This window comes from Gorilla gorilla, chromosome 11 (genome assembly GCF_029281585.2).
Source record: "Gorilla gorilla gorilla isolate KB3781 chromosome 11, NHGRI_mGorGor1-v2.1_pri, whole genome shotgun sequence".
Classification (NCBI taxonomy): domain Eukaryota; kingdom Metazoa; phylum Chordata; class Mammalia; order Primates; family Hominidae; genus Gorilla; species Gorilla gorilla.
The window spans coordinates 105,825,353-105,849,500 of NC_073235.2; the positions used below are offsets into that span (position 1 = coordinate 105,825,353).

Consider the following 24,148-nt stretch of genomic DNA (forward strand, 5'->3'; position numbering starts at 1 on the left):
TTTTGATGAAGTAATACATATTTTTGATAATTTATAAAATAAAGGAATCTGGTAACTTTGACATAACTAGGCCATTAATTGTTTAAATGTACACACTGACATTAGACCTTTCTCAAAGACAAAATAAGTGTAAAAGTCTTTCATTATTATTGTTATTATTATGTGTGTATGTGTGTGTATGAGAGAGAGAGAGAGAGTTTCACTATGATGCCCAGGCTGGAGTACAGTGGCACGATCTTGGCTTACTGCAACCTCTGCCTCTCAGGTTCAAGCAATTCTCATGCCTCAGCCTCCCAAGTGGCTGGGATTACAGGCGTGCACCACCATGTTGGGCTAATTTTTGTATCTTCAGTAGAGACGGAAGTTTGCCATTTTGGCCAGGCTGGTCTCAAACTCCTGGCCTCAAGTGATCTACCTGCCTCGGCCTACCAAAGTGCTGGGATTACAGGCATGAGTCACCACACCTGGCCATCTTTCTCTATTATTGATAACCTTTAAAGTGTTAATAATTCTGCTAACAATTTGTTTCTTTTCACTCTGCAAAATCAGTGTCTTACATATCTTTTTTTTATTTTTTCTTAATATTTATTCTTCATTTCTTTGGATTACTTTACACAGATGCGTTCAGGTCAGCTTTCTCGAAAATTGTGGGGATCGAGCAAGCGGCTCAGCCAGATTTCAGCTGGAGAAACTGAATATAATACTCAAGATTCCAAGTGATTGTTATTTCCATTTTCTGTTATGATTACTGAAACCTGATTTATTGCTTTGTCACTTTAACCACATCTCTCAACTCTCTGCAATGTTGCAAGGCTTTTATCCCTGAAAATCATTTACAGATAACCACAATTTGCTGTGGTATATAAACTAATTCTTGGTCTATACTAAGATGTATTTGAGAAAATACATTTGATTTGATTTTGTGGCCCATTCCTAAAGGTCATTGTATCCATTTTTAAAACAAACTAAAATGAGAACATTAGGTTCAATTTTCTTATTATTCCAAATGATAAAATTTAAGATTTTTCTAATAAAAGAGTACAGATAATAGGACAGTTGAGAGAGATGGCTTTAAATACATTCTTAAGTAATCATTTTCCTATTTACTGACCACTGTAATGAAAATATATCAATTTACTTATGGAACTCCTGATTGGGGATAATATTTTAAAGGTATCTGTTGCACACTTGGATTTTCAAAACTCAGTGAAAGTTACAGGTTTGCATGGTAAGAATAAAATAAGAATATTGAAACTGGTACATTAGCTAATTCTATTACTATTTAGCGTGTTTCTAATGAGAAGTTACTGAAATCTATTACTGTCCTTAAATAATAAAAATTGAGTAGAAAAAAGTGGAACTAGAGATACATTTTACAGATGTATTTCCTTAATAATATAATTAAGCAAAAGTGCTAATTGTGATTTTGACAGTTGGGCCTTTTAAGTAGTATTTGCAGCACAATTTGCATTTGCAAAGTTCAGAATTTCTTGACTCTTTCTTCACTAAGTAAATACTGTTTTACTCTAATAATTAAGAGTTAGTAATACCCAAATATGTTGAATTTTTACTTAGGATATCTGTGTGATTGATGAATGAATTGAAAAGATATGTATAACTTAAAATAATCATTTATATATAGTAATTTAAAAATTTCTATTTCATGTTTTAGGATTATAGCTAATTTATTATATAGTGTTAAATGTTGTGGTTGATTATTAAGATCTTAAAGTAAAAGTCTGATTTATTTAATTTGGAATTCAAAGACATTGTTAAACTTAGATTTTTTGTAAGATTATCTTTTGAGTTAGGTCAGAGAGCTTTTACAACTACCAGTGTTATTAATCTGAGATTTCATGTGTTTGGGAGAACTTGTGAATCCCTCTGAAATTGTGCAGAGATTTTGTATGTTAAATGCATTTTCAGGAAGGAATGGTTACATGGCTTTCTTTAAAGGGATCTGTGACCAGTAATAGTATTCTTTTTTGTTCCACAAATCATAGATGTCCTTAAATCCAATTGTCTTCTCAGTCGAATCTTAGAGAAATTTTTCTTTTGCAATTTCGCTTTCCTGTTGACCACAGTATCCAGTGCCCTTTTCTTTATAATCTTTTGAGTGAGTAAAAAAATTTTAAGAAATAAAGGATTCTGTTTAGGAAAACTTTTGAATAGATTTGATTTGATGTGAGTCAGGGCTCATAAAAAGCTATAGAAGAATTTTCTTTCCAATAAGTAAAAATCCTCTGTTTTATTAAGGAAAAAATAGCTATGTTTTAGGTAAATAACTGAAATAAACTGGTACAACAATTGTAAAATAGAACATATTTAAATGTCAAGGTGTCTTTTCTTAAGACTTCAGGAATTTGTATTGAAAAAAGTCTCAAAATAAGTTCAGTAGCAATAATTATGATGCATAAATGAGACTGGCATCTATTCATTTATTTTATTCTTTTTTGGGGTGATGGGAGGTTTCAATCCAGTGCTTCACCCGTGGTGCCACTGTGGCTATCTTTTTTTTTTATCTTACAGTTTTTTAGGAGATTTCAAGTCGGCAGAACTAACATGATTGATTTTTAGTTTTTAAAATACTGATTTTTTTAGAAACTTTTTCTAAATCAAAACCTACTAAGTTTTATTTTGTTATTTATCCAGAGATTTTGATGTAAAAATGCCTTCTTTATTTTTAAGGTTACTTAATACTGGATTTGAAAATTATTTTGGATGCTTATAAGTTTTCTAAAACTTAGATAATTAGAAAAAATGCCTAAGTTTATGATGTTTTACTATGCTGCTTTTTAGATGGAAGAAATAAGCAGTTTTTACTTTACAGTACAAGTAAGTTTTGTTCACAATAAAATAGATATCCTACCTGGACTAATACTAGATGTACAAGGTAGTGGAATTATTTCTTATGTTGCTTTTTCCAAAAAGTAAAAACCAAAAATGTGGGCCGGGTGTGGTGGCTCATGCCTGTAATCCCAGCACTTTGGGAGGCTGAGGCAAGCGAATCACAAGGTCAGGAGTTCAAGACCAGCCTGGCCAACACAGTGAAACCCTGTCTCTACTAAAAATACAAAAATTAGCCGGGCATGGTGGCCCATGCCTGTAGTCCCAGCTACTCGAGAGGCTGAGCAGCGCAGGAGAATCACTTAAACCCGGGAGGTGGAGGTTGCAGTGACCCGAGATCACGCTACTGCACTCCAGCTTGGGCAACAGAGTGAGACTTTGTCTCAAAGAAAAGAAAAAAAATATGGAATTTAGAAAAAAATCTTTGAGAATACTAGCAACAGTCTAGAGAATGGAACTTAAATTTTATCTATTAAAAGAAGCAAACAACTATTAGCGAATAATATATTACTCATTTAAAGAGTATAGCCTACTGAATTAAAAATCACTAGATAAAATAATTGGAAAGAAGTACTTTTGAGGATTCTGGTATATTTAGATGTTACCCATAGAAATTAGTTATATATTATATAATGGGAGAAATGAACAGTATCATTGGAATGAAATAACAGGTGGACATTTCAATTGGTGAATATAGTATCTCAAGTTGGCTCTTACAAAGTCTGTTATCTGGCCAATTGTGGTGGCTCACGCCTATAATCCCAGCACTTTGGGAGGCCGAGGTGGGCGGATCACAAGGTCAGGAGTTCGAGACCAGCCTGGCCAACATGGTGAAACCCTGTCTCTACTAAAAATACAAAAATTTGCTGGGCATGGTGGCAGGTGCCTGTAGTCCCAGCTACTCAGGAGGCTGAGGCAGGAGAATCGCTTGAACCCAGGAGGCAGAGGTTGCAGTGAGCCAAAATCGCACCACTGCACTCCAGCCTGGGCAACAGGGCAAGACTCCATCTCAAAAAAAAAAAAAAGTCTGTTATCTTTGCAAAACTTTTTGTATGCTTTTGTTTCTTGATACTGGTGATGACAAAAATAAAAATCTCAGCATCCTGGTGATAGGAAGAGATTTATACCAAGATAATTATTTTACTTTTGGAAAATGAGATCAAGTATTAAAACATGTAATAGCCGTGCACGCTTAGAGAATAAAGAACCTTTATAAAATTTTTTTACAACTGTTTGCAATCAGTATTCTGGCATTACTCAGATAAAATTGTAAGAGAGAAGGAAAAATAGATCAAGGCATAAAAATCAGGAAAGTGTATAAAAATGAAGTTTGGCAAGTTGGTTTAGTCTTTCTTTTTAGCCTGTGAAGCTCACGTCTGTTATTAAGTTAATAACAAAATTAAAATCTGTTAACTTTTTTTAGGTCACAGGGCAGTGCATCCTTTTGTAGAAGAAAAAATACCAAGTGTTCATTCTGTCATTAGCAAGGAACACCAATGAGGTTTCTTTTTTTTTCTCTATTTAGGGCATATTAAAATTATCCTTCAGAGTACTTGTATTGAAAATCAGGTTTATGCTTCTGAAAAGAATAAGTGGGCTCTCAGAATTAGAATTCAGATTTGACGGTTGAATCTTAACCTAAGACATTTTATATTTTGTGTGAATAGGAGTGGTCAGGGGAAACTGTTAACTTGGATACCAGATTTTTATTTAATGATGATAGAGATATGACCTTTGCCTTTATGTATATTTTATATTGTTACTACTAAAGAGACCACTGAGGAAATCTTGTAATTGAACTTAAGGAAGTTAGCTCCTTTTATATATTTATAAGATGAGTAGCATTATCTTTACCACCTTTCCACTGAAAAGATGCAAGTCCTAGGACTATATTAAATATAAATATTATATTATTAAATAATATATGTAATATGGGTGTCTGTTGGGGATATGTGTGTGTAAAGATTGGTCTTTTCAAATATATATATTTAAACCTGTCTTCTGGAAACAGGTTCTTGAACCTATCTTTAGGATACAGTTTTTGACTGGGATATAAGAAATGAAACATGTTTGTTTGTTTCCTTTTTGTTTGTTTGTTTGCATCATCAGCCATACTCATGGCTTATCCTACGCATTGTTCCTCTCATCAGCTGAAACTGTTTCTCCCCAATAAGTGAGCAATCTTAAACATTTTCATCACTCTAACAAAATCCATTCTCAATATTCTTTTTGCTGAATTCGTATATTGTATATACTCAACATATTATTTGTTTTAAACTTGACTCCATCCAGAGCATTGTTCTATAGAGTTTTCCTGTATTTATCAGAGTCATGTGGTATTTTTCTTGATGACCTTAGGCAACAATATAGTGTTATCAGTCATCATTTTAATATGATTTAAAATGTGGACCACAGCCTGCCTTCTTTAGTTTAAATCTAGGCCAAGCATGGTGGCTCATGCCTATAATCTCAGCACTTTAGGAGGCTGAGGCAGGAGGATCACTTGAGCCTAGGAGCTCAAGACCAGCCTGGGCAGCATAGTGCGCTCCACCTCTACAAGACATTAAAAAATTAGCCTTGTGTGCTGGCAAGCGCCTGTAGTCCTAGCTACTCGGGAGGCTGAGGCAAGGGGTTTGCTTGAGCCTAGAGATCAAGGCTGCAGTAAGCTGTGATTGCACCACTGCACTTCAGCCTAGGTGGCAGAGTTAGACCCTGTCTCCAAAAATACATTTTTTTAAATTTAAATCTAGCAGTTTCTAGGCCAGTTGTTCTTAATGGATATTGCAGATCAGACTTCTCTGTGGAGTTTATAAATATACAGATATGTAGGCACTGCTTTGGACTTCATGAATCTCTTTGCTTGATATTCTTGGTATTAAAAAATTATGTCTGAGGATTATTATGTTATATCCTAAAAATTTTTCTGTATAGAAATTTGTCCATTTATCTTTATATACCAGATCCAATATTCAGACTTATTTGAAAATAGGCTTAATCATTATCCTGAGAGACATTTTATCTAAAATTTGCTTGGAATGGCTTTATTATCTTTGTTTTGCCTGCCACAAAAACAACAAAATCTCCTTTCAGTTGAATTATTTTTATCAGGAACTCTCTTTAGACTGTTCACATTTGAAAATTATAACTAATATTTGCCTCCAGAAAAGTACATCTGTTTGCTAATATTAGTTCCTGGTGACTTTCAGTGAACATTTTGCAAACTTGAATTAGGCAACATTTTAAAGAAGAAAAAAACATGACTAACATGCTAAATTTAAAACATAAAAGTAGATCTCTTAGAGCCTTGAAGCTTGTAATCAATAGAATTTTCCTAATTAAAAAGCATTGGATAAATTATCTACTACTTCCAGTGACTTTTGCAGGTACAGCCTCTGTATGGAAATAATCTTTAATTTTTTATAGGTATAACAGAGAAGAACGCATTAACATTTAAGATGTTTAATTCCAAATAGGAAATAATTCAGTTTTCTGTGTTAAGAAATGTAAGGCCATCCTAGAGTATAGGAGTTACGTGATTTTCTTCTGTATAAAAATCTCATTTAATAGTGGCTGTATTATCAGATACTTATTTGATTATAGTAATTCATCAGACACATCTCCTTCGTTTGGTGATTATCTCATTGACCTTTGTCACACGTGAGTGATTTCTAAACACAGTGCAGGATTTGGACCTGTAAAGCCAGTGGCTTTAGTGATAAGTAAAAGGGCACATTCAACAATATTTACCTTTGTCTTAATGCCCATAATCTTATGAACTGAAAATTCAGAAGGAAAAGAACAAATAGAAAGCTACTAATTCAATATTTGTTTTTCATGGTACGGTTTTCATGTTTCCTTGGAAACATATTTTGCAAATATAACAATAATAGTAATAACACAATTTTGTCATTTAAAAAATTACCCATTCATTTTTCAAACTTGACTGTTAGTGGATGGGTATATGTGTGTCTGTGTTTCCACTTATGTAATGGCTGTCTCATTATTTAAATTAATTTATAATTATTTTTCAGTGTACAGAGTGATTAGCGGCTTATAATGCTGTTACAATGTAGCATTGTAATGTAAGATGAAGAAAAATTAGGATTTAGGTGGGATTTTTAAAAATTTATCAATTCAACTACTTTTTAAAAGAAGTCCTATTCCAATTGGACCTTTAAAATTTTTATTTTGGTAATATTTCAGCTTAAGATGTATTAAAACTAGCAATTCGGTGGTAATCAGTGTACTAGTCAACATTAAAATGCTATTTTGGGTTATCTTTTGGTAACATATTCTGACACTAAGCAACATGTTTTACAATTTAGTGGGATGAACCTACAAATTCATAAATGCTTCTCTTTATTTTGAAGGAAAAAGATACTTGTCTATGTACGACATAATTGTTTTACTCTTCAGAATGTGAAAGTTATATTAATCACTAAACACTTTAAGAAGTGGTTCTAGTAGGATATCAGTAGTCAGACTTAATTGAAAAACTGTCAGCGTCTGTTTTTTATATAGGGATTAAAGAGGATAACTTTATTTTTTCCTTTGGAAAGAATAATTCCTTTGGAATTTTGGAATTTTGATTTTCTTAGATGACTTTTTAGCAATTTAATGATAATAATTTCTATTTTTCTTCCAAAACTATGGCATGTTATAGTAGATCTTACTATTAAAGATCTTTTATATTTTAAACTGTTTTTTTCCTATTCTGCTTTTTGCTGCTCTCAAAGACTGTGATTGATGAACATCACCAAACTTTTTTTGTGGCAAACTGCTTATTTTATAATTAGCTTTATATAAGAAAACTTCTTAGAAAACTATGTGGCTGGTTGGTTCCATTTAGAAACTCTTAACAGGTATGGCTTTCATTCCTCCAATTGTTTGCTTTTATAGACTTGGAGCAAAAAATATAGCAAAAAGTAATCATATCTGGCTAGATAGCCATTTCTCTCAGATTCATTGCTATAAAAATGAATCTACTGAGGCACAAAAATATGAAACATATTTAATTCATCTCTTTTGTCAGTTTTTCTGGGACTCCAATAGCATTTCAGTGTTATAGAGAGTGACAGTGACTTGAATGCATGTATATGCACATAGTCAATTCAGAGCGTAATAACTAAAAATTCAGAATGACTTGTTTTTTAAAAGTACTTGGAAATTGTGCTGCTACTTAAATATTGAAGGAATTCAGAAAGTTGTGTATTTATCTTAAAATGTTCCTTCTCACTTATTCTACTGGAATTGACCATGAAAAAGAAAATATTATGCCTTATTTATATCTAATTATTGACTGTGCAAACTGTGACTCAGTGGATATTTGTATGCCCCCCCAAAACATTTTAAAGTTGAGCAATTTTTAATAAAGATGTGTAAATAATTTTGATTATTCTCATTGTAGTTAAGTTACTGTTAGTTTGGTGCAATACATTCTTTCCTTCCTCATCCTTTTAAAATTAAATATATAAGATGTATGTTTTGTTTTATTACATTAAGTGCTATTTTTAAAAAATTCATTGTGTGTATATGAGCTAATACTTGATTTGTTTCTGTATAGCATGATTAAAGATAATTGAAAATTTTGCACTTATTTTAGGCCCTTGGAAATTTGTATTCTAATACTTTTTAAGAATGTCCATTTATTTTGTACATAATAAATTAGCTTTGTATATGAAAATGGGTTTGAATCAAATAAAAAAAGTGATGTTACTTTCTTCAGTTGATTTGTAATTCTCAATTCATAGAGTCTGATTAGAACTTATCCTTGGCTAAGTTATTTGGGTAGACAAGAGATTGAATACAGTATTTGTTAATTAGAAAATTGATCAATGTTTCTTTCTCATATGAGCAGAATTTCTTCTGTAGTCCTATGTGCACAAGATACATGTCAACTGACTATTTTTTGTCATATGTAACAACAGATATTCTGCCTTTCACTTTAGAACTACCTCAAAAACATTGTTACAGGCTAGCCACAGTGGCTCATGCCTGTAATCATAGCACTTTGGGAGACCAAGGCTGGAGAACAGCTTGAGCCCAGGAGTTCAAGACCAGTCTGGGCAATATAAAGAGACCCTGTCTTCTACAAAAAAATTAAAAATTAGCCAGGCATTGTGGCATGCACCTGTAGTTCTAGCTTGAGCCCAGCAGGTGGAGGCTACACTGAGCCAAGATCACACCACTGCACTCCAACCTGGGTAACAAAGAAATACCCTGTCTCAAAACAAACATTGTTTTAGTTTTTCTCTTAGCAAATGATTATATGCCATAAATCTCTGTTTGTAGTTAACCAAATAATATATTAGGTTGAATTTTTTAAACCTACATTCTTTCATAATTATAATCTTTAGGGCCAGTCGTGGTGGCTCACGCCTCTAATCCTAGCACTTTGGGAGGCCAAGGCAGGAGGATCACTTGAGGCCAGGAGTTTGAGGCTGCAGTGAACTATGATCACACCACTGTACTCCAGTCTGGGCAACAGAACAAGACTCTGTCTCTAAAAATAAAATAAACCTTTTATCCAGTCAACTTTGACAATCTAAATGTTGACCTAATCCTTCTGGTTTTGTCAAGGTTAATAGAATCTAATCCATAATAAGACAGAAGCCAAACTCTGTTCCAGGTTCTTGTTTGTACTTTTGTCTCTAGATCCAGAATAACAAAACAACAGAGATGAACATGAACCTTTACCTACTAGCACCATCCATTCACTATACTACACTTTATTGAAGACACTTCATTAGAATTGGAAACTTCCTGCGTTAATTCATCTGGTAAGATTCTCAGTCACTGGACAATCAAAGCCAAGTTAGTTACGTGCTTCATTAAGACTGCCTTGCTTTTGTAAAACAAGTTCATAATACCATTCCAAGCATCAAATCTGTTTGTTTCACACAATGATACTGGAGCTTATATTTTCTTACCATATACAGTTGATCCTTGAACAACTTGGGTTTGAACTGTACAGGTCCACTTATACGCAGATTTTTTTCAACCACATACAGATCTAAAATACAGTATTTGGCCTGGGAAACATAGACTCTTTCTCTACAAAAAAGTCAAAAATTAGCTAGGCACAGTGGTGCATAGCTGTAGTCCCAGCTACTTGAGAGGCTTAAGCCTAGGAAGTCCAGCTGTGTGATCACACCACTGCACTCAGCCTAAGTGACAGAGCAAGACCCTGTCCCCCAAAAATAAAAGAAAATACAGTATTCATGGGTTGTGAACCCCGTGTGTATGCAGGACAGAGTTTTTGGTTTTTTGGGGGTTTTTTGGTTTTTTTTTAACAGAGACAGGGTTTCACCATGTTGGCCAGGCTGGTCTTGAACTCCTGACCTCAGGTGATCTGCCCGCTTCGGCCTCCCAAAATGCTAGGATTACAGGAATGAGCCACCATGCCTGGCCAATGAAGGGATTTTTTTAAAGGCGTAAACCTATAAGGACAAAGAAAACAGGAGAGAAGATGATACAATTTGGGGATTTGGAAAATCAATGGATGAATGGTTAAAAAAAAAAATTCCAAATGGATGGATGAATCTGTGCTTACAGGGAGCCTAAGATAAGGACAGTTACCTAACTTCAAATCTTTCCACATGTCCTCTTAAAAAACCGTACAGATGAACAAGAAGAACAAATACAGCCTCACAACCCTATGCCTTCAAGATATCTAGAAGACAAACAGTACAGACTTCAAATTAAAAATACAAAAAAGCCAAATTCCAGCAGAGCTATCTCAAGTTTCAACAGTAAACCTCTGCAGAAAGGAAGGTGGGTCCAAGAAAGCAGAGAGTAGGGAAATGGAGGGCCTAACATTGAGTTTTTTAAAAAGAGACTCCCAGAAAGAGAAAGGCCATCCTAAGCGCAAAAGTAATGAAAAGTGAAAGAATGTGAGTGGATCAGAGTACCGTATATTAAAAATGGACTTAGTGTGCAGGATTCGATGTGGCAGTCTCAGGAATGCATTGTCTCTTGAGAAGAGTATAAAAATGTCCAGAGACTGAATAGTGAAGTGAAAGGGGAAAAGAGTGGGAGAAATTTATGATTTAAGATCCTACGGACAATAAAAAATAAACTGGGGCTGGGCACGGCGGCTCATGTCTGTAATCCCAGCACTTTGGGAGGCCGAGGCATGTGGATCACTTGAGGTCAAGAGTTTAGGACCAGCTTGGCCAACATGGCGAAACCCCATCTCTACTAAAAATATGAAAATTAGCCAGGCATGGTGGCACACACTTGTAATCCCAGCTACTTGGGAGGCTGAGGCACAAGAATCGCTTGAACCTAGGAAGCGGAGTTTGCAGTGAGCTGATATCATGCCACTGCATGGGTCTGGGTGACAGAACAAGACTCCATCTCAACAAAAAAGGAAATAAAAAAAATTGGAATATGTATAATCCCATCCCTCACCCTCACCCTCACCCCCACCCCCACCACCACCAAAAAAAAACTAAAACTAAGCTATTGTCTCATGAACAAAGATTCAAAAATCCCTAAGGGAATATTAGCAGGTCAATGCTAGCAATGTGTAAGAAGGATAGTGCATTATTACGGTGATGGTTAATATAATGTGTCAAATGATTGGGCTAAGGGATTCCCAGATAGGTGATAAAACATTATTTCTGGGTATGTCTGTGAGGGTATTTCCAGAAGAGATTAGCATCTGAATCAGTAGATTGAGTAAAGGAGATGTGCCCTCACCAGTGTGGGCAGGCATCATCCAATCTGTTGACGGCCAAGATAGAACAAAAAGATGAAGGGCAAATCCCCTCTATCTTCTAGAGCTGGGACATCATCTTCCACCCTGTGATGTATGTTAGAGCTTCAGTTTCTTGGGCCTTCAGACTTAGATTGAACTACACCACACCATCGACTGCCCTGGTTTTCCAGCCTACAGATGGCATATCATAGGACTTCTCAGCCTCCCTAACCTCATAAGCCAATTCTATTGGTTCTGTTTGTCTGGAGAACCCTAACACAATAACCAAGTACAGTTTACCCAAGTAATTTAAAGTTAGATTAACATTTTAAAATTAAGGCTGGGCATGGTGGTTCATGCCTGTAATCCCAGCATTTCGGGAGGCCAAGGCAGGAGGATCACTTGAGCCCAGGAGTTTAAGGCTGCAGTGAGCTATAACTGCAGCACTGTCTCCTTTTTTTTTTCTTTCTGAGACAGAGTCTCACTCTGTCGCCCAGGCTGGAGTGCAATGACGCGATCTCGGCTCACTGCAACCTCTGCCTCCTGGATTCAAGTAATTCTCCTGCCTCAGCCTCCCGAGTAACTGGAATCACAGGCGCCCGCCACCAGGCCTAGCTAATTTTTTTGTATTTTTAGTACAGACGAGGTTTCATCATGTTAGCCAGGCTGGTCCTGAACTCCTGACCTCAAGTGATCCACCCGCCTCAGCCTCCCAAAGTGCTATGATTATAGGCGTGAGCCACTGCACCCGACCATAAAACTTAATTTGTACAGTTTTTCTTTTTCTTTTTTTTTTTTTTTTGAGATGGATTCTTGCTCTGTCGCCCAGGCTGGAGTGCAGTGGCACAGTCTCAGCTCACTGCAAGCTCTGCCTCCTGGGTTCACGCCATTCTCCTGCCTCAGCCTCCCGAGTAGCTAGGACTACAGGCACCCACCACCACGCCTGGCTAATTTTTTGTATTTTTAGTAGAGACAGGGTTTTACCGTGTTAGCCAGGATAGTCTCAATCTCCTGACCTCGTGATCCGCCCGCCTCGGCCTCCCAAAGTGCTGGGATTACAGGTGTGAGCCACCATGGCTGGCCAATTTGTACACTTTTTCTTGGTAACCTGTCCTTTGTTGTAGGGGGCTCAGCCATGAACCTAGTGATAGGTAAGAAAAGAAATCTTTCCTGCTCTACAAAGATAGATTTGGGGCAGGAGGATAGAATATCATTTATTTGACTAATTGTTAACTTGATGGGTGACTGTTGAGTATTTTGACATGTCAAGCAAATCCACACCAATATTTCCATCTCCCTAAACCTTTGTACTTCTTCTATAGCAGGAGTTCACCCACTTTTTCTATAAAGGGACAGGCAATAAATATTTTACGCATAACTCTGTAGCAATTATTCAATTCTGCTGTTGTAGCCATATATAGAACATAAATGAGCATAGCTGTCTTCCACAAAATTTTATTTACAAAAACAGGTGAGGCCAAGCATGCTGACTCATGCCTGTAATCCCAGCACTTTGGGAGGCTGAAACGGAAGAATTGCTTGTGGCCAGGAGTTTGAAACCAGCATGGGCAGCATAGAAAGACCCTGTCTCTACCAACAAAACAAAACAAAACAAAACAAAACAAAAAAATAGCCAGGTGTGGTGGCACATGCCTGTAGTCCTAGCTACTCAGGAGGCTGAGGCAGGAAGATCACTTGAGCCCAGGAGGTCAAGGCTGCAGTGAGCTATGATTGCACCACTGCACTCCAGCCAGGAAATTTCTGGCATCCCAACTTGAATGACTGTAGGCCAACATTGAATCCAGACTTCAGTTAACCAAACAAGCATATGCAGATTCAATCTCAAGTGCTCAACTGATATGGTTTGGCTGTGTCCCCACCCAAATCTCATCTTGAATTGTAGCTCCCACAATTCCCACATGTTGTGGGAGGGATCCAGTGGGATGCAATTGAATCATGAGGGGCAGGTCTTTCCCATGCTATTCTCATGATAGTGGATGAGTCTCACAAGATCTGATGGTTTTATAAAAGGGAGTTTCCCTGCAAAAGTTCTCTTGTCTGCTGCCATGTGAGATGTGCCTTTCACCTTCCACCATGATTGTGAGGCCTCCTCAGCCACGTGGAACTGTGAGTCCACTAAAACTCTTTCTTTTGTAAATTGCCCAGTCTTGGGTATGTCTTTATCCGAGCGTGAAAACAGACCAATATGGTAAATTGGTTATCAGTACAGTGGGGCGTTGCTGAAAAGATACTCAGAAATGTGGAACCGACTTTGGAACCGGTTAACATGCAGAGGTTGAAACAGTTTGGAGAGCTCAGAAGAAGTCAGGAAAATGTGGGAAAGTTTGGAACTCCCTAGAGACTTGTTGAATGGCTTTGACCAAAAATGCTAATAATCATATGGACAATTGAATTCAGGCTGAGGTGGTCTTTAGATGGAGATGAGAAACTTGTTGGGAACTGGAGCAAAGGTGACTCTTTTTATGTCTTAGCAAGGAGACTGGTGGCATTTTGCCCCTGCCCTAGAAATTTGTGAAACTTTGAACTTGAGAGAGATGATTTAGGGTATCTGGTGGAAGAAATTTCTAAGCAGCGAAGCATTCAAGAGGTGACTTGGGTGCTGTTAAAGGCATTCAGCTTGAAAAGGAAAACAGCATAAAAGTTCAGAAAATTTGCAGCCTGACAATGTGATAGAAAAGAAAATCCCATTTTTTGAGGAGAAATTCAAGCAGGCTGCAGGAATTTGCATAAGTAATGAGGAGCCGAATGTTAATCTCCAAGTCAATGGGGAAAATGCCTCCACCTTTGCGGCAGCCTCTCCCATCACAGGCCTGGAAGCCGAGGAAGAAAAAATGGTTTCCTGGGCTGGGTCCAGGGTCCCTCTGCTGTGTGTAGTCTAGGGACTTGGTGCCCTGAGTCCCACCTGCTTCAGCCGTGACTAAAAGGGGCCAAGGTACAGCTCAGGCTGTGGCTTCAGAGGGTGCAAGCCCCAAGCCTTGGCAGCTTCCATGTGGTGTTGACCCTGCAGGTGCACAGAAGTCAATAATTGAGGTTTGGGAACCTCTGCCTAGATTTCAGGGGATGTATGGAAATGCCTAAATGTCCAGGCAGAAGTTTGCTGCAGGGGTAGCGTGCTCATGGAGAATCTCTGCTAGTGCAGTACAGAAGGGAAATGTGGGGTGAGTGCCCCCCACACACAGTCCCCACTGGGGTGCTGCCTAGTAGAGCTGAGAAGAGGGCCACTGTCCTCCAGACCCCAGAATGGCAGATGCATTGACAGCTTGCACTGCACACCGGGAAAAGCCACAGACACTCAATGCCAGCCCGTGAAAGCAGCTGGGAGGGGGGCTGTACCCTGCAAAGCCACAGGGGCAGAGCTGCCCAAGACCATGGGAACCCACCTCTTGCATCAGCACGACCTGGATGTGAGACATGGAGTCAAAGGAGATCATTTTGGAGCTTTAAGATTTGACTGCCCCACTGGATTTTGGACTTGCATGGGGCCATTAGCACCTTTGTTTTGGCCAATTTCTCCCATTTGGAATGGGTGTATTTATCCACTGTCTGCACCCCCATTGTATCTAAGAAGTAACTAACTTGCTTTTGATTTTACAGGCTCATAGGCAGAAGGGACTTGCCTTGTCTCAGATGAGACTTTGGACTGTGGACTTTTGGGTTAATGCTGAAATGAGTTAAGACTTTGGGGGACTGTTGGGAAGGCATGATTAGTTTTGAAATGGGAGGACAGGAGATTTGGGAGAGGCTGGGGTGTAATGATATGGTTTGGCTGTTTCCCCACCTAAATCTCATCTTGAATTGTAGCTCCCAGAATTCCCATGTGTTGTAGGAGGGACCTGGTGGGAGGTAATTGAATCATGGGGGACAGCTCTTTCCTATGCTATTCTCGTGACAGTGGATGAGTCTCACAAGATCTGATGGTTTTATAAAGGGGAGTTTCCCTGCACAAGTTCTCTTGTGCAAAGTCTGCCACCATGTGAGACACGCCTTTCACCTTCCACCATGATTGTGAGGCCTTCCCAGCCACATGGAACTAACTGTGAGTCCATTAAACCTCTTTCTTTTGCAGATTGCCCAGTCTCAGGTATGTCTTTATCAGCAGCATGAAAATGGACTAATATGTCAAGTTAACACATTGACTTCCCAAATTCTGAGTGAATGAAACCATATAAATAAATTTGGCCCTTACCATCCTTTATGTTTTCTTTTCCTTAAACAAATACCTATTTCCATACATGCTTCTCAGCATCCCTCTAATACAAATTAGCAAGGTCTCATTGCTCCTTTGATGTATAAGCCAGTGTTCTGCTCCAGGTCCAGGCATTATGAGTAGAGTATTTTAAAACAACAATAGAACCAACCAAATGTGTTCTACTTTTTATGATCACTATGTGCTGGCAATAGTAAACTGTGAGTGACAAATTACCCACCCTGCTGTACCATCACCTGTCCCCTTTCTCTTGCAGTGCCTCTGTTCTCTAAGAACTAAACTGGTAATTATCTCCCTGGGCTATGATGGGTTTGACTGTTTTTACCCAGACAGTCCATTATTACCTTTATTATTTTATTAGCTTATTATTATCAGTCTTTTTTTTTTTTTTTGATATGGAGTCTCACTCTGTCGCCCAGGCTGGAGTGCAGTGGTGCGATCTTGGCTCACTGCAAGCTCCGCCTCCCGGGTTCACGCCATTCTCCTGCCTCAGCCTCCCGAGTAGCTGGGACTACAGGCACCTGCCACCATGCCCGGCTAATTTTTTGTATTTTTAGTAGAGACGGGGTTTCACCGTGTTAGCCAGGATGGTCTCCATCTCCTGACCTCGTGATCAGCCCGCCTTGGCCTCCCAAAGTGCTGGGATTACAGGCGTGAGCCACCGTGCCTGGCCTATTATCAGGCTTTATTGCCTAGAAAAAATGAGAAGAAATGGGAATTCTTCCTCAGAGATAATGGGCACCGCCTTGTTATATAAATGACCCAAAAGAAGTTTCTGAAAGACTCATGTGAGGGAAGTTAGTTTCCTCAGACAGGGGAGATAGGCCCACTCCCATTGGCAAGGAAGGTTCAGCAGGACTTGGGGGTTTCAGCTTTGTCTTTCTCTGACCAAATGTACTCATCTAAGAGTCCTATTCCTTCTCAAACAGTGCCCTGATTTAGAATAAAAGACTTGGCAAGATTCTGCTTTTAGCTGGCATTATAACTCTACAACCTGCACAATTAGATTTTAGGGCCTGTAACTCAGCCGTATCTGCCCTGCAGCTGCACAAAATGTTCTTTTTTTTTTTTTTTTTTTTGAGATGGAGTCTCGCTCTGTCACCCAGGCTACAGTGCAGTGGTGCGATCTCGGCTCACTGCAACCTCTGCCTCCTTGATTCAAGCAATTCTCCCTGCCTCAGCCTCCCAAGTAGCTGGGATTACAGGCACCTGCCACCGTGCCTGGCTAATTTTTGTATTTTTAGTAGAGATGGGGTTTCACCATGTTGACCAGGCTGGTCTCAAACTCCTGACCTCAGGTGATCCGCCCACCTCAGCCTCTCAAAGTGTTGGGATTACAGGCATGAGCCACCATGCCTGGCCATGAAATATTCTTTTGAGAAGAATGGAAGCCTTCTTGTCCTTCATCTATACCATCTTATGTTGGAATGTCAAGGCCTAAAACTTTTTTTTTTTCTTTACATAAGCTCTATAATGCAGTCAGAAATAGCCATCTAGCCCATCATCTTTTTTTTTCTTCTTCTTCTTCTTCTTTTAGACAGAGTCTTACTCTGTCGCCCAGGTTGGATTACAGTGATGCCATCTCAGTTCACTGCAACCTCTGCCTCCTGGGTTCAGGTGATTCTCCTGCCTTAGCCTCCTAAGAACCTGGGATTACAGGCATGTGCCACCATGTCCAGCTAATTTTTGTATTTTTAGTAGAGACAGGGTTTCTGCCATGTTGGCCAGGTTGGTCTTGAACTTCTGGCCTCAAGTGATCAGTCTGCCCTGGCTTCCCAAAGTGCTGGGATTACAGGCATGAGCCACTGTGTCCGGCCTATTCCACAATCTTTTGCAATACCCATTGTTGCTACCAATAATCACTTGACCATGTAAAATTTCTTCCCTACTGACATTCCATCCCATGTCACCACTGGCAATAATTTGAATAACCTTGTTGTCATTGCATGCTACACATTATCACTATCAAGAATGAATCTCATCATGAGGTTGTCAAATATGTGTTTAAACTGGTCCTAGAATTCCAACTTGAGGAACTGTTTGAACTGTTTCTGGGAGCCACTCCTTGTGCCAGCTAGAGTCAGGTCTGACAGTAAACAGTATCTCACTCCAATGGTTCAAAAGATTTTAAGGAAGAAACTATATACAAAAGTGTGGGGAGGATTAAGGGAACCAATAAAGGATGCTGAAGTATCCAGAGACTACCAACAGGGGAAACCATTGTCACTCCTAGGTCTGAAGGGGCAAGGAGAGAAAATATTACTGTTGCTCAGAGAGGGTTGGAGGATCATAGGAGGAAGTTCTACCTCAAAAGCTATGTATATATAGTGGGATGTAGCTCCTGCCAGCAAATATGGCTCAGAGCTGAGAGGGAGCAAAACAGGAGGCTTCTAAAGCTGCTCTCTTCTCAGCCTTAGCCTATTGATGCCTCTTGGTGGAATTAGAAGCACGCTCATAAGAAGCCCAGGTGGCGTAGTCTGAAGGAATGAACATCAGTGGTGACAGTTGCATGGTAGGCACACCTGACAGTGATAACGTAAGCATACCCTGAGAATGACCCTATATTCTAAGAAGATTGTGTGTTCACAATTCCAATCTAAGGAATCTAGTAGTAGCCAACCAGAGATTCATTTGGAGGTTGTTGTCAGCTGGGACTCCAAACTGCACTCCAAAGCTGGGACTCACCACTGCACTCCAAACCTGGGTCACAAAGTGAGACTCCGTCTCAAAAAAGAAAATTGAGGCCAGATGCGGTGGTTCACGCCTGTAATCCCAGCACTTTGGGAGGCCAAGGCAGGTGGATCACGAGGTCAGGAGTTCGAGACCAGCCTGGCCAATATGGTGAAACCCCGTCTCTACTAAAAATACAAAAATTAGCCGGGTGTGGTGTCGCGTGCCTGTGGTCCGAGCTACTCAGGAGGCTGAGGCAGGGAAATCACTTGAACCTGGGAGGTGGAGGTTGCAGTAGGCCGAGATTGTGCCGCTGCACTCCACCCTGGACGACAGATGGAGATTCCATCTCAAAAAAATAAATAAATAAATAAATAAATAAATAAATAAATAAATAAATTTGTAGGAGTTTTTAAAGCCACAGAGTTTAAAACTTTTGTGGTTTTTAGACTTTTTTTAGAGACTAGGTCTCACTATGTCACCCAGGACAGAGGGCAGTAGCACAACCATAGCTCACTATAACCTTGAACTCCTGGGCTCAAGTGAACTTCTGAGCCTCCCAGAGTCCTGGGATTATAGGTGTGAGCCATTGTGTGCGGCCCAAAAACTATTTTTTTTTTTTAGAGACGGAGTCTCGCTCTGTCGCCCAGGCTGGAGTGCAGTGGCACGATCTCAGCTCACTGCAAGCTCCGCCTCCCGGGTTCATGCCATTCTCCTGCCTCAGCCTCCTGAGTTGCTGGGACTATAGGCGCCACCACCACGCCCAGCTAATTTTTTTTTTGTATTTTTAGTAGAGACAGGGTTTCACCATGTTAGCCAGGAGGTCTCGATCTCCTGACCTCGTGATCTGCCCGCCTCGGCCTCCCAAAGTGCCGAGATTACAGGCATGAGCCACCACGCCCGGCCCCAAAAACTATTTTTTAATTCAACATGAGTACATGTTGAAGAGAAGAAGTATGACAGGTGATGAAGAAAATTACTTTCAAGGATAAAAATAATTTCATTAGAATAAAATTCTGTCGGATAAGCGCAATAAAAATAAGTTCAGAAAAAGGAACCATGGAAAATTTCCAGTTGTTCACAAAAAGTGTATGGGTTTTTTGTTTCGTTTTGTTTTGTTTTTGGTTTTGTTTTTGTCCAGGCTGGAGTGCAGTGGCGCCACTTTGGCTCACTGCAACTTCTGCCTCCCGGGTTCAAGTGATTCTCCTGCCTCAGCCTCCTGAGAAGCTGGGATTACAGGCGCATGCCACCACACCCAGCTAATTTTTGTAATTTTAGTAGGGGCGGGGTTTCCCCATGTTGACCAGGCTGATCTTGAAGTCCTGACCTCAGGTGATCTGACCGCCTCGGCCTCCCAAAGTGCTGGGATTACAGGTGGAGCCACCGTACCTGGCCAAGTTTGTGTGTTTTTTAAAAAAGTCTTATAGTTATCACATCACTATTATATTTACATTCCTTTTCATACACTTAAAAGAGAGCTGTAACAATTTCAAAACGTGAATATTTATAATATGCCAGAAATTTAATCCTTTAAAGTCAAGATAAAAATTTTAGATGTCAATACAAAAAATGTGTGAAAAGATATATATGTGTGTATGTGTATATATATATTATATATATATTATTTATATATGCTTTTAGGGAGTATCTGGGCAAAACGTTTTAGGAACACAGGAAGAGGAGGTAGATGTCTAGTTTAGAGACTCACACTATAAAATATGGTGCCCTGACCAATTTCTGGAATTTTTGTCTCTTTTTTACAGCCCTCAAAGTTCAGAGAGTCTCAGGATGTAGGTCAATTTAGGACTAAAAGAGAATTCTAGATATCCTGAAGGATTGGTACCTAAGATTACGGTTATATGGCTACCTTATGCAGTTAAAACTCTTATGTTTGGCCGGGCGGGGTGGTTCACGCTTGTAATCGCAGCACTTTGGGAGGCCCAGGTGGGCGAATCACGAGGTCAGGAGTTAAAGACCAGCCTGGCCAACATGGTGAAACCCATCTCTACTAAAAATACAAAAATTAGCTGGGCATGGTGGCGCGTGCCTGTAATCCCAGCTACTCGGGAGGCTGAGGCAGGAGAATTGCTTGAACCTGGGAGGCGGAGGTTGCAGTGAGCCGAGATCCCGCCACTGCACTCTAGCCTGGGCTACAGAGGGAGACTCCGTCTCAAAAACAAACAAACAAAACAAACAAACAAAAAACTCTTACATTTACTGTTTCGAAAACCTATTGGGAACATCAGTTTGACAAGAAATATCTTTAAAATTCTGAACAAGAGACTTAAAAATGAACTTTGAACATACGACAGTTTAAAGTACATTTATATGCAGAGAAAGACTTAAAAATACAATTTCTGCCAAATGAAATATTAAACAGCATGTTTCATTATATTTGCTATAGATGCCAAAAGAGTTGCCATTTTCAATGAGGTGTGTTTCCTGCTTATGTAACAGTCATTTATCATAGAAGCTGTAAAATGCAATCTGGAATTTCTCTTGCCAAATTGCTGCCTGTTCTTGACATTTTATATTATTAAAGCTATAAAATCTATAAATACTTTTAGCACACTTTCACTAAAAGCAGCACTAGTAAGTAGCAGTCCTTGCCTTGTATTTCAGTAGCCACGTCAAAACTTCTGAGCCATGCAAAATAGAAAGAGGGGTCCTAGGGTATTTTATGCCCAGGGCAACAAACGCCAAATGCTGACGTAGATAGCACTTATTCGGTTTTGCCAGGAGCTGTGCTAAGTGATTTTCATAAAATATGTAATTTAACCTACAGGCAACTCCATGTGGTATTATTTTCACTTTTTTACATAGAAGGAAATGGAAGCTTAGAAAACTGAAGCAATTTACCGAAAGTCAGAGTTAACAGAGCAAGGAAACCTGAACAGTGTGCAGCCTCCGCTCACCAGAAAGTGTCAAAGAACCACATTTACTAGTACTTCAGACAGAAATTCTGCGAAACAAGGCGTATCTACTCTTGTTTTACTCCCAGACACTTCCCTGTCCCGCTTAGATCAGTGGTGGTTTTCACTCAAATTTAAGTGTGTAACAGTGTCCTCGGGAGGGCTCTGTTCGAACAGATTGTTGTACGCGCCCCCTACCCCTGCCCACCCCGAGTGTTTGATTCAGTAGGTCTAGTTTGGGATCGAGAATCTTTTTTATTTTGTTTTCCTTTTGTTTTGTTTTTGAGACAGGGTCTCGCCCTGTCGCCCAGGCTGGAGTGCAGTCGTGCCATCTCGGCTCACTGTAGCCTCTGCCTCCCCGGCTAAAGCGATCCTCCAGCCTCAGCCTCCGGAGCAGCTGGGGCCACAGGCACGCGCCACCACTGTAGGCTAATTTTTTTTTTTTTTTTGTAGAGACTGGGGTCTCACTATGTTGCCCACGCTGGTCTCAAACTCCTGGGCTCAAGCGATCCTCCCGCTTCAGCCTCCCAAGGTGCTGGGATTACAGGTGGAGTCACCGCTCCCGGCATCAATAATCTGAATCTCTAACGAGCTCCCGTGCGACGTTGATGCAGCTGGTACCGGGACCACTCTTCGAAAATCATCGGTTTAGAGGTTTTAATTCTGAATCCATTGCGAAAAGTGTTGGGCGGACAGAGCACTACTAACTCCTAACTTTTCTCAGAAACCTGGGCTCTGCTTTCGCCAGCAACCCGGTCCCAAGTCGCGGGCATATTCTGTCTGAAATCGTGTGCACCGCAATCCCCGCCTTGCGGTGGAGGCTGGCGCTAAGCGGCCTCACCCTCGGCCTGCTGCGCTCAGGAACCCGCGCCCCGGCTCCTCGGCGATCCATTGCTCTTTCCGCTGGCGCCGACCGCAGGCCTCGGTCACGCCCCCAGCGGCCCGTTGGTTCCCGGGTCCCGCGGGGAGCCCCCGCCCACACGCTATGCCTTAAATTGGGCCAGGCTGAGGCGCTGCTGCTCGAGCGGCCGATCCGAGACGTGGCTCCCTGGGCGGAAGAACCATGTTGGACTTCGCGATCTTCGCCGTTACCTTCTTGCTGGCGTTGGTGGGAGCGGTGCTTTACCTCTATCCGGTGAGCGCCGTCTTGGCTCTCTGGGGCCCCGGGCGCCGCCCCAGTCTCTCTGTCGCCGGCATCCAGGCCAGCCTGCCCGCTGCGGGCCGCAGGGGGCGGGCCTGAGAGGAGGGTTCGGGTTCCCTCCAGGGCATCAGCGCGGGGACCGCACCCAGAGTCACGTGACGCCCCTCCGGGCAAGCTCTGAGAGCGACGTGGGGCTGCGTCGCTACCCCTCAGGCGCCGGGCCAGGCGGGCGTAGAGCTGCTGAGGAAAAGCCCGCGCCCCCGCAGGCCGGTCTCACCTTGCCAGGCACCCCGCGCCACTCTCCAAGGCGGCTCTCAAGTACTTTGGGCAGCTTTTTGGCCATAACTCGCCAAACCCAAATTTCATTTCCCAGTGTGTCAGAGAGAAGACTCCTGGGCGCGCCACTCCTTTCTCCTTTCTTGAGGATTCTCCCAGCACTTGTGTATTCCTCTTTTCCATCTGTCCATCGATCTATCCTGACTGGAATCCAAAGTGCTCGAGGTCCAGGTCTTGCTCCTCTTAGGGGCTCGGGGCAAATGCTTCTTTGGGGAGAGCGCCGCGCTGCGGGTTCGGGTGCGAGGTTGCCTCGGCCGCTGCCGCCTCTGCGAGCCTCCGGTCCTCCTCTCTCCACTTGCCTCCGTCAGCGAGAGAGGGAGGGTCTGAAAACAAAAGTGTTGATGGCTGAGGACCGTCTTTAAAACCTGTTCTACACACTTTGGGAGGCTGAGGCGGGCGGATCACGAGGTCAGGATATCGAGACCACCCTGGCCAACATGGTGACACACCGTCTCTACTAAAAATACAAACATTAGCTGGTTGTGGTGGCGGGCGCCTGTAATCCCAGCTACTCAGGAGGCTGAGGCAGGAGAATCGCTTGAACCTGGGAGGCGGAGCTTGCAGTGAGCCAAGATCGCACCACTGCACTGCAGCCTGGCGACAGAGCGAGACTCTTATCTCAAAACAAACAAACAAACAAACAAACAAAAAACACCTGTTCTACAAAGCAAGGTGGTGGTTTTACAGTGAAAGTTGAAAAGTAGCTGAACTGCTGGAATTGACCATACACCTTCTTAAATGTTCTTTTCCGAGCAGGTAAATGGATTAGACTAGAATCTTGCAACTACACAATCAGGGACTTCCTGAAATCTTATTTTCTGAGAAACTAAACAATTTTAGTGGTTCTTGAATTTTTGGTGATTTTAAAATGATACTCTTCTTTGATCAGCTCATAGAAGCACACTGTTTATTCTTAGCACTAGGTATGTGCCAGATACGGTTCCACGTACTGGGAATCCAGCCGTGAAACAAACCGGACAGAAAATTCCTGACTCTTGGAATTTATTTCCTAGAGAAGGGGAACAGACAATAGAAACAAATAACATAGGATTGTGGGTAGAAATAAAGTTGGGGATAGGTAGATTGTTATTTTAAAGTAGGATGGCCAGGAGCTACGGCAACATTTGAGTAGAAACGCGAAGAAGGTGAAGGTGCAAGCCATTCTGAGAAAGAGCATTCCGTGTCGAGGGAGCAGCAAATGCAAACCTTCAGAGGGAGACACACCTGGTGTGTTCCTGGAAAGCAAGGGGACCAGTGTGGTTAGAGTGTAGTAAATGAGGAAGATACCAGAGGAGAGAAAGTCAGAAAGATGG

At 40.9% G+C, this 24,148-nt stretch overlaps 2 protein-coding genes across 10 annotated transcripts in view; both read left to right on the forward strand.

Moving 5' to 3' along the window:
* Positions 1-8,571, forward strand: part of NBEAL1 (neurobeachin like 1) — a 208,360-nt gene extending 199,789 nt beyond the window's left edge. For all 4 annotated transcript variants that reach the window (XM_055379437.2, XM_055379438.2, XM_019022754.4 and 1 more), the window contains one exon: positions 619-8,571. In XM_055379437.2, coding sequence (XP_055235412.2) covers positions 619-720 — 102 coding nt within the window. In that variant the 3' untranslated portion in view covers positions 721-8,571. The remainder of the gene's footprint in view (positions 1-618) is intronic.
* A 13,669-nt stretch (positions 8,572-22,240) lies between these two features.
* The window catches only part of CYP20A1 (cytochrome P450 family 20 subfamily A member 1), a 58,201-nt gene continuing 56,293 nt past the window's right edge, over positions 22,241-24,148 (forward strand). Inside the window, exon 1 of one of the 6 annotated variants that reach the window (XM_063695113.1) lies at positions 22,241-22,493. Coding sequence is in view for 2 of the 6 variants with exons in the window: in XM_019022330.4 (XP_018877875.2) it covers positions 22,422-22,493 (72 nt within the window). In the remaining 4 variants the exon portion in view is untranslated. The remainder of the gene's footprint in view (positions 22,494-24,148) is intronic. The other 5 variants (XM_031008839.3, XM_019022330.4, XM_063695111.1 and 2 more) reach the window with 5 other exon arrangements.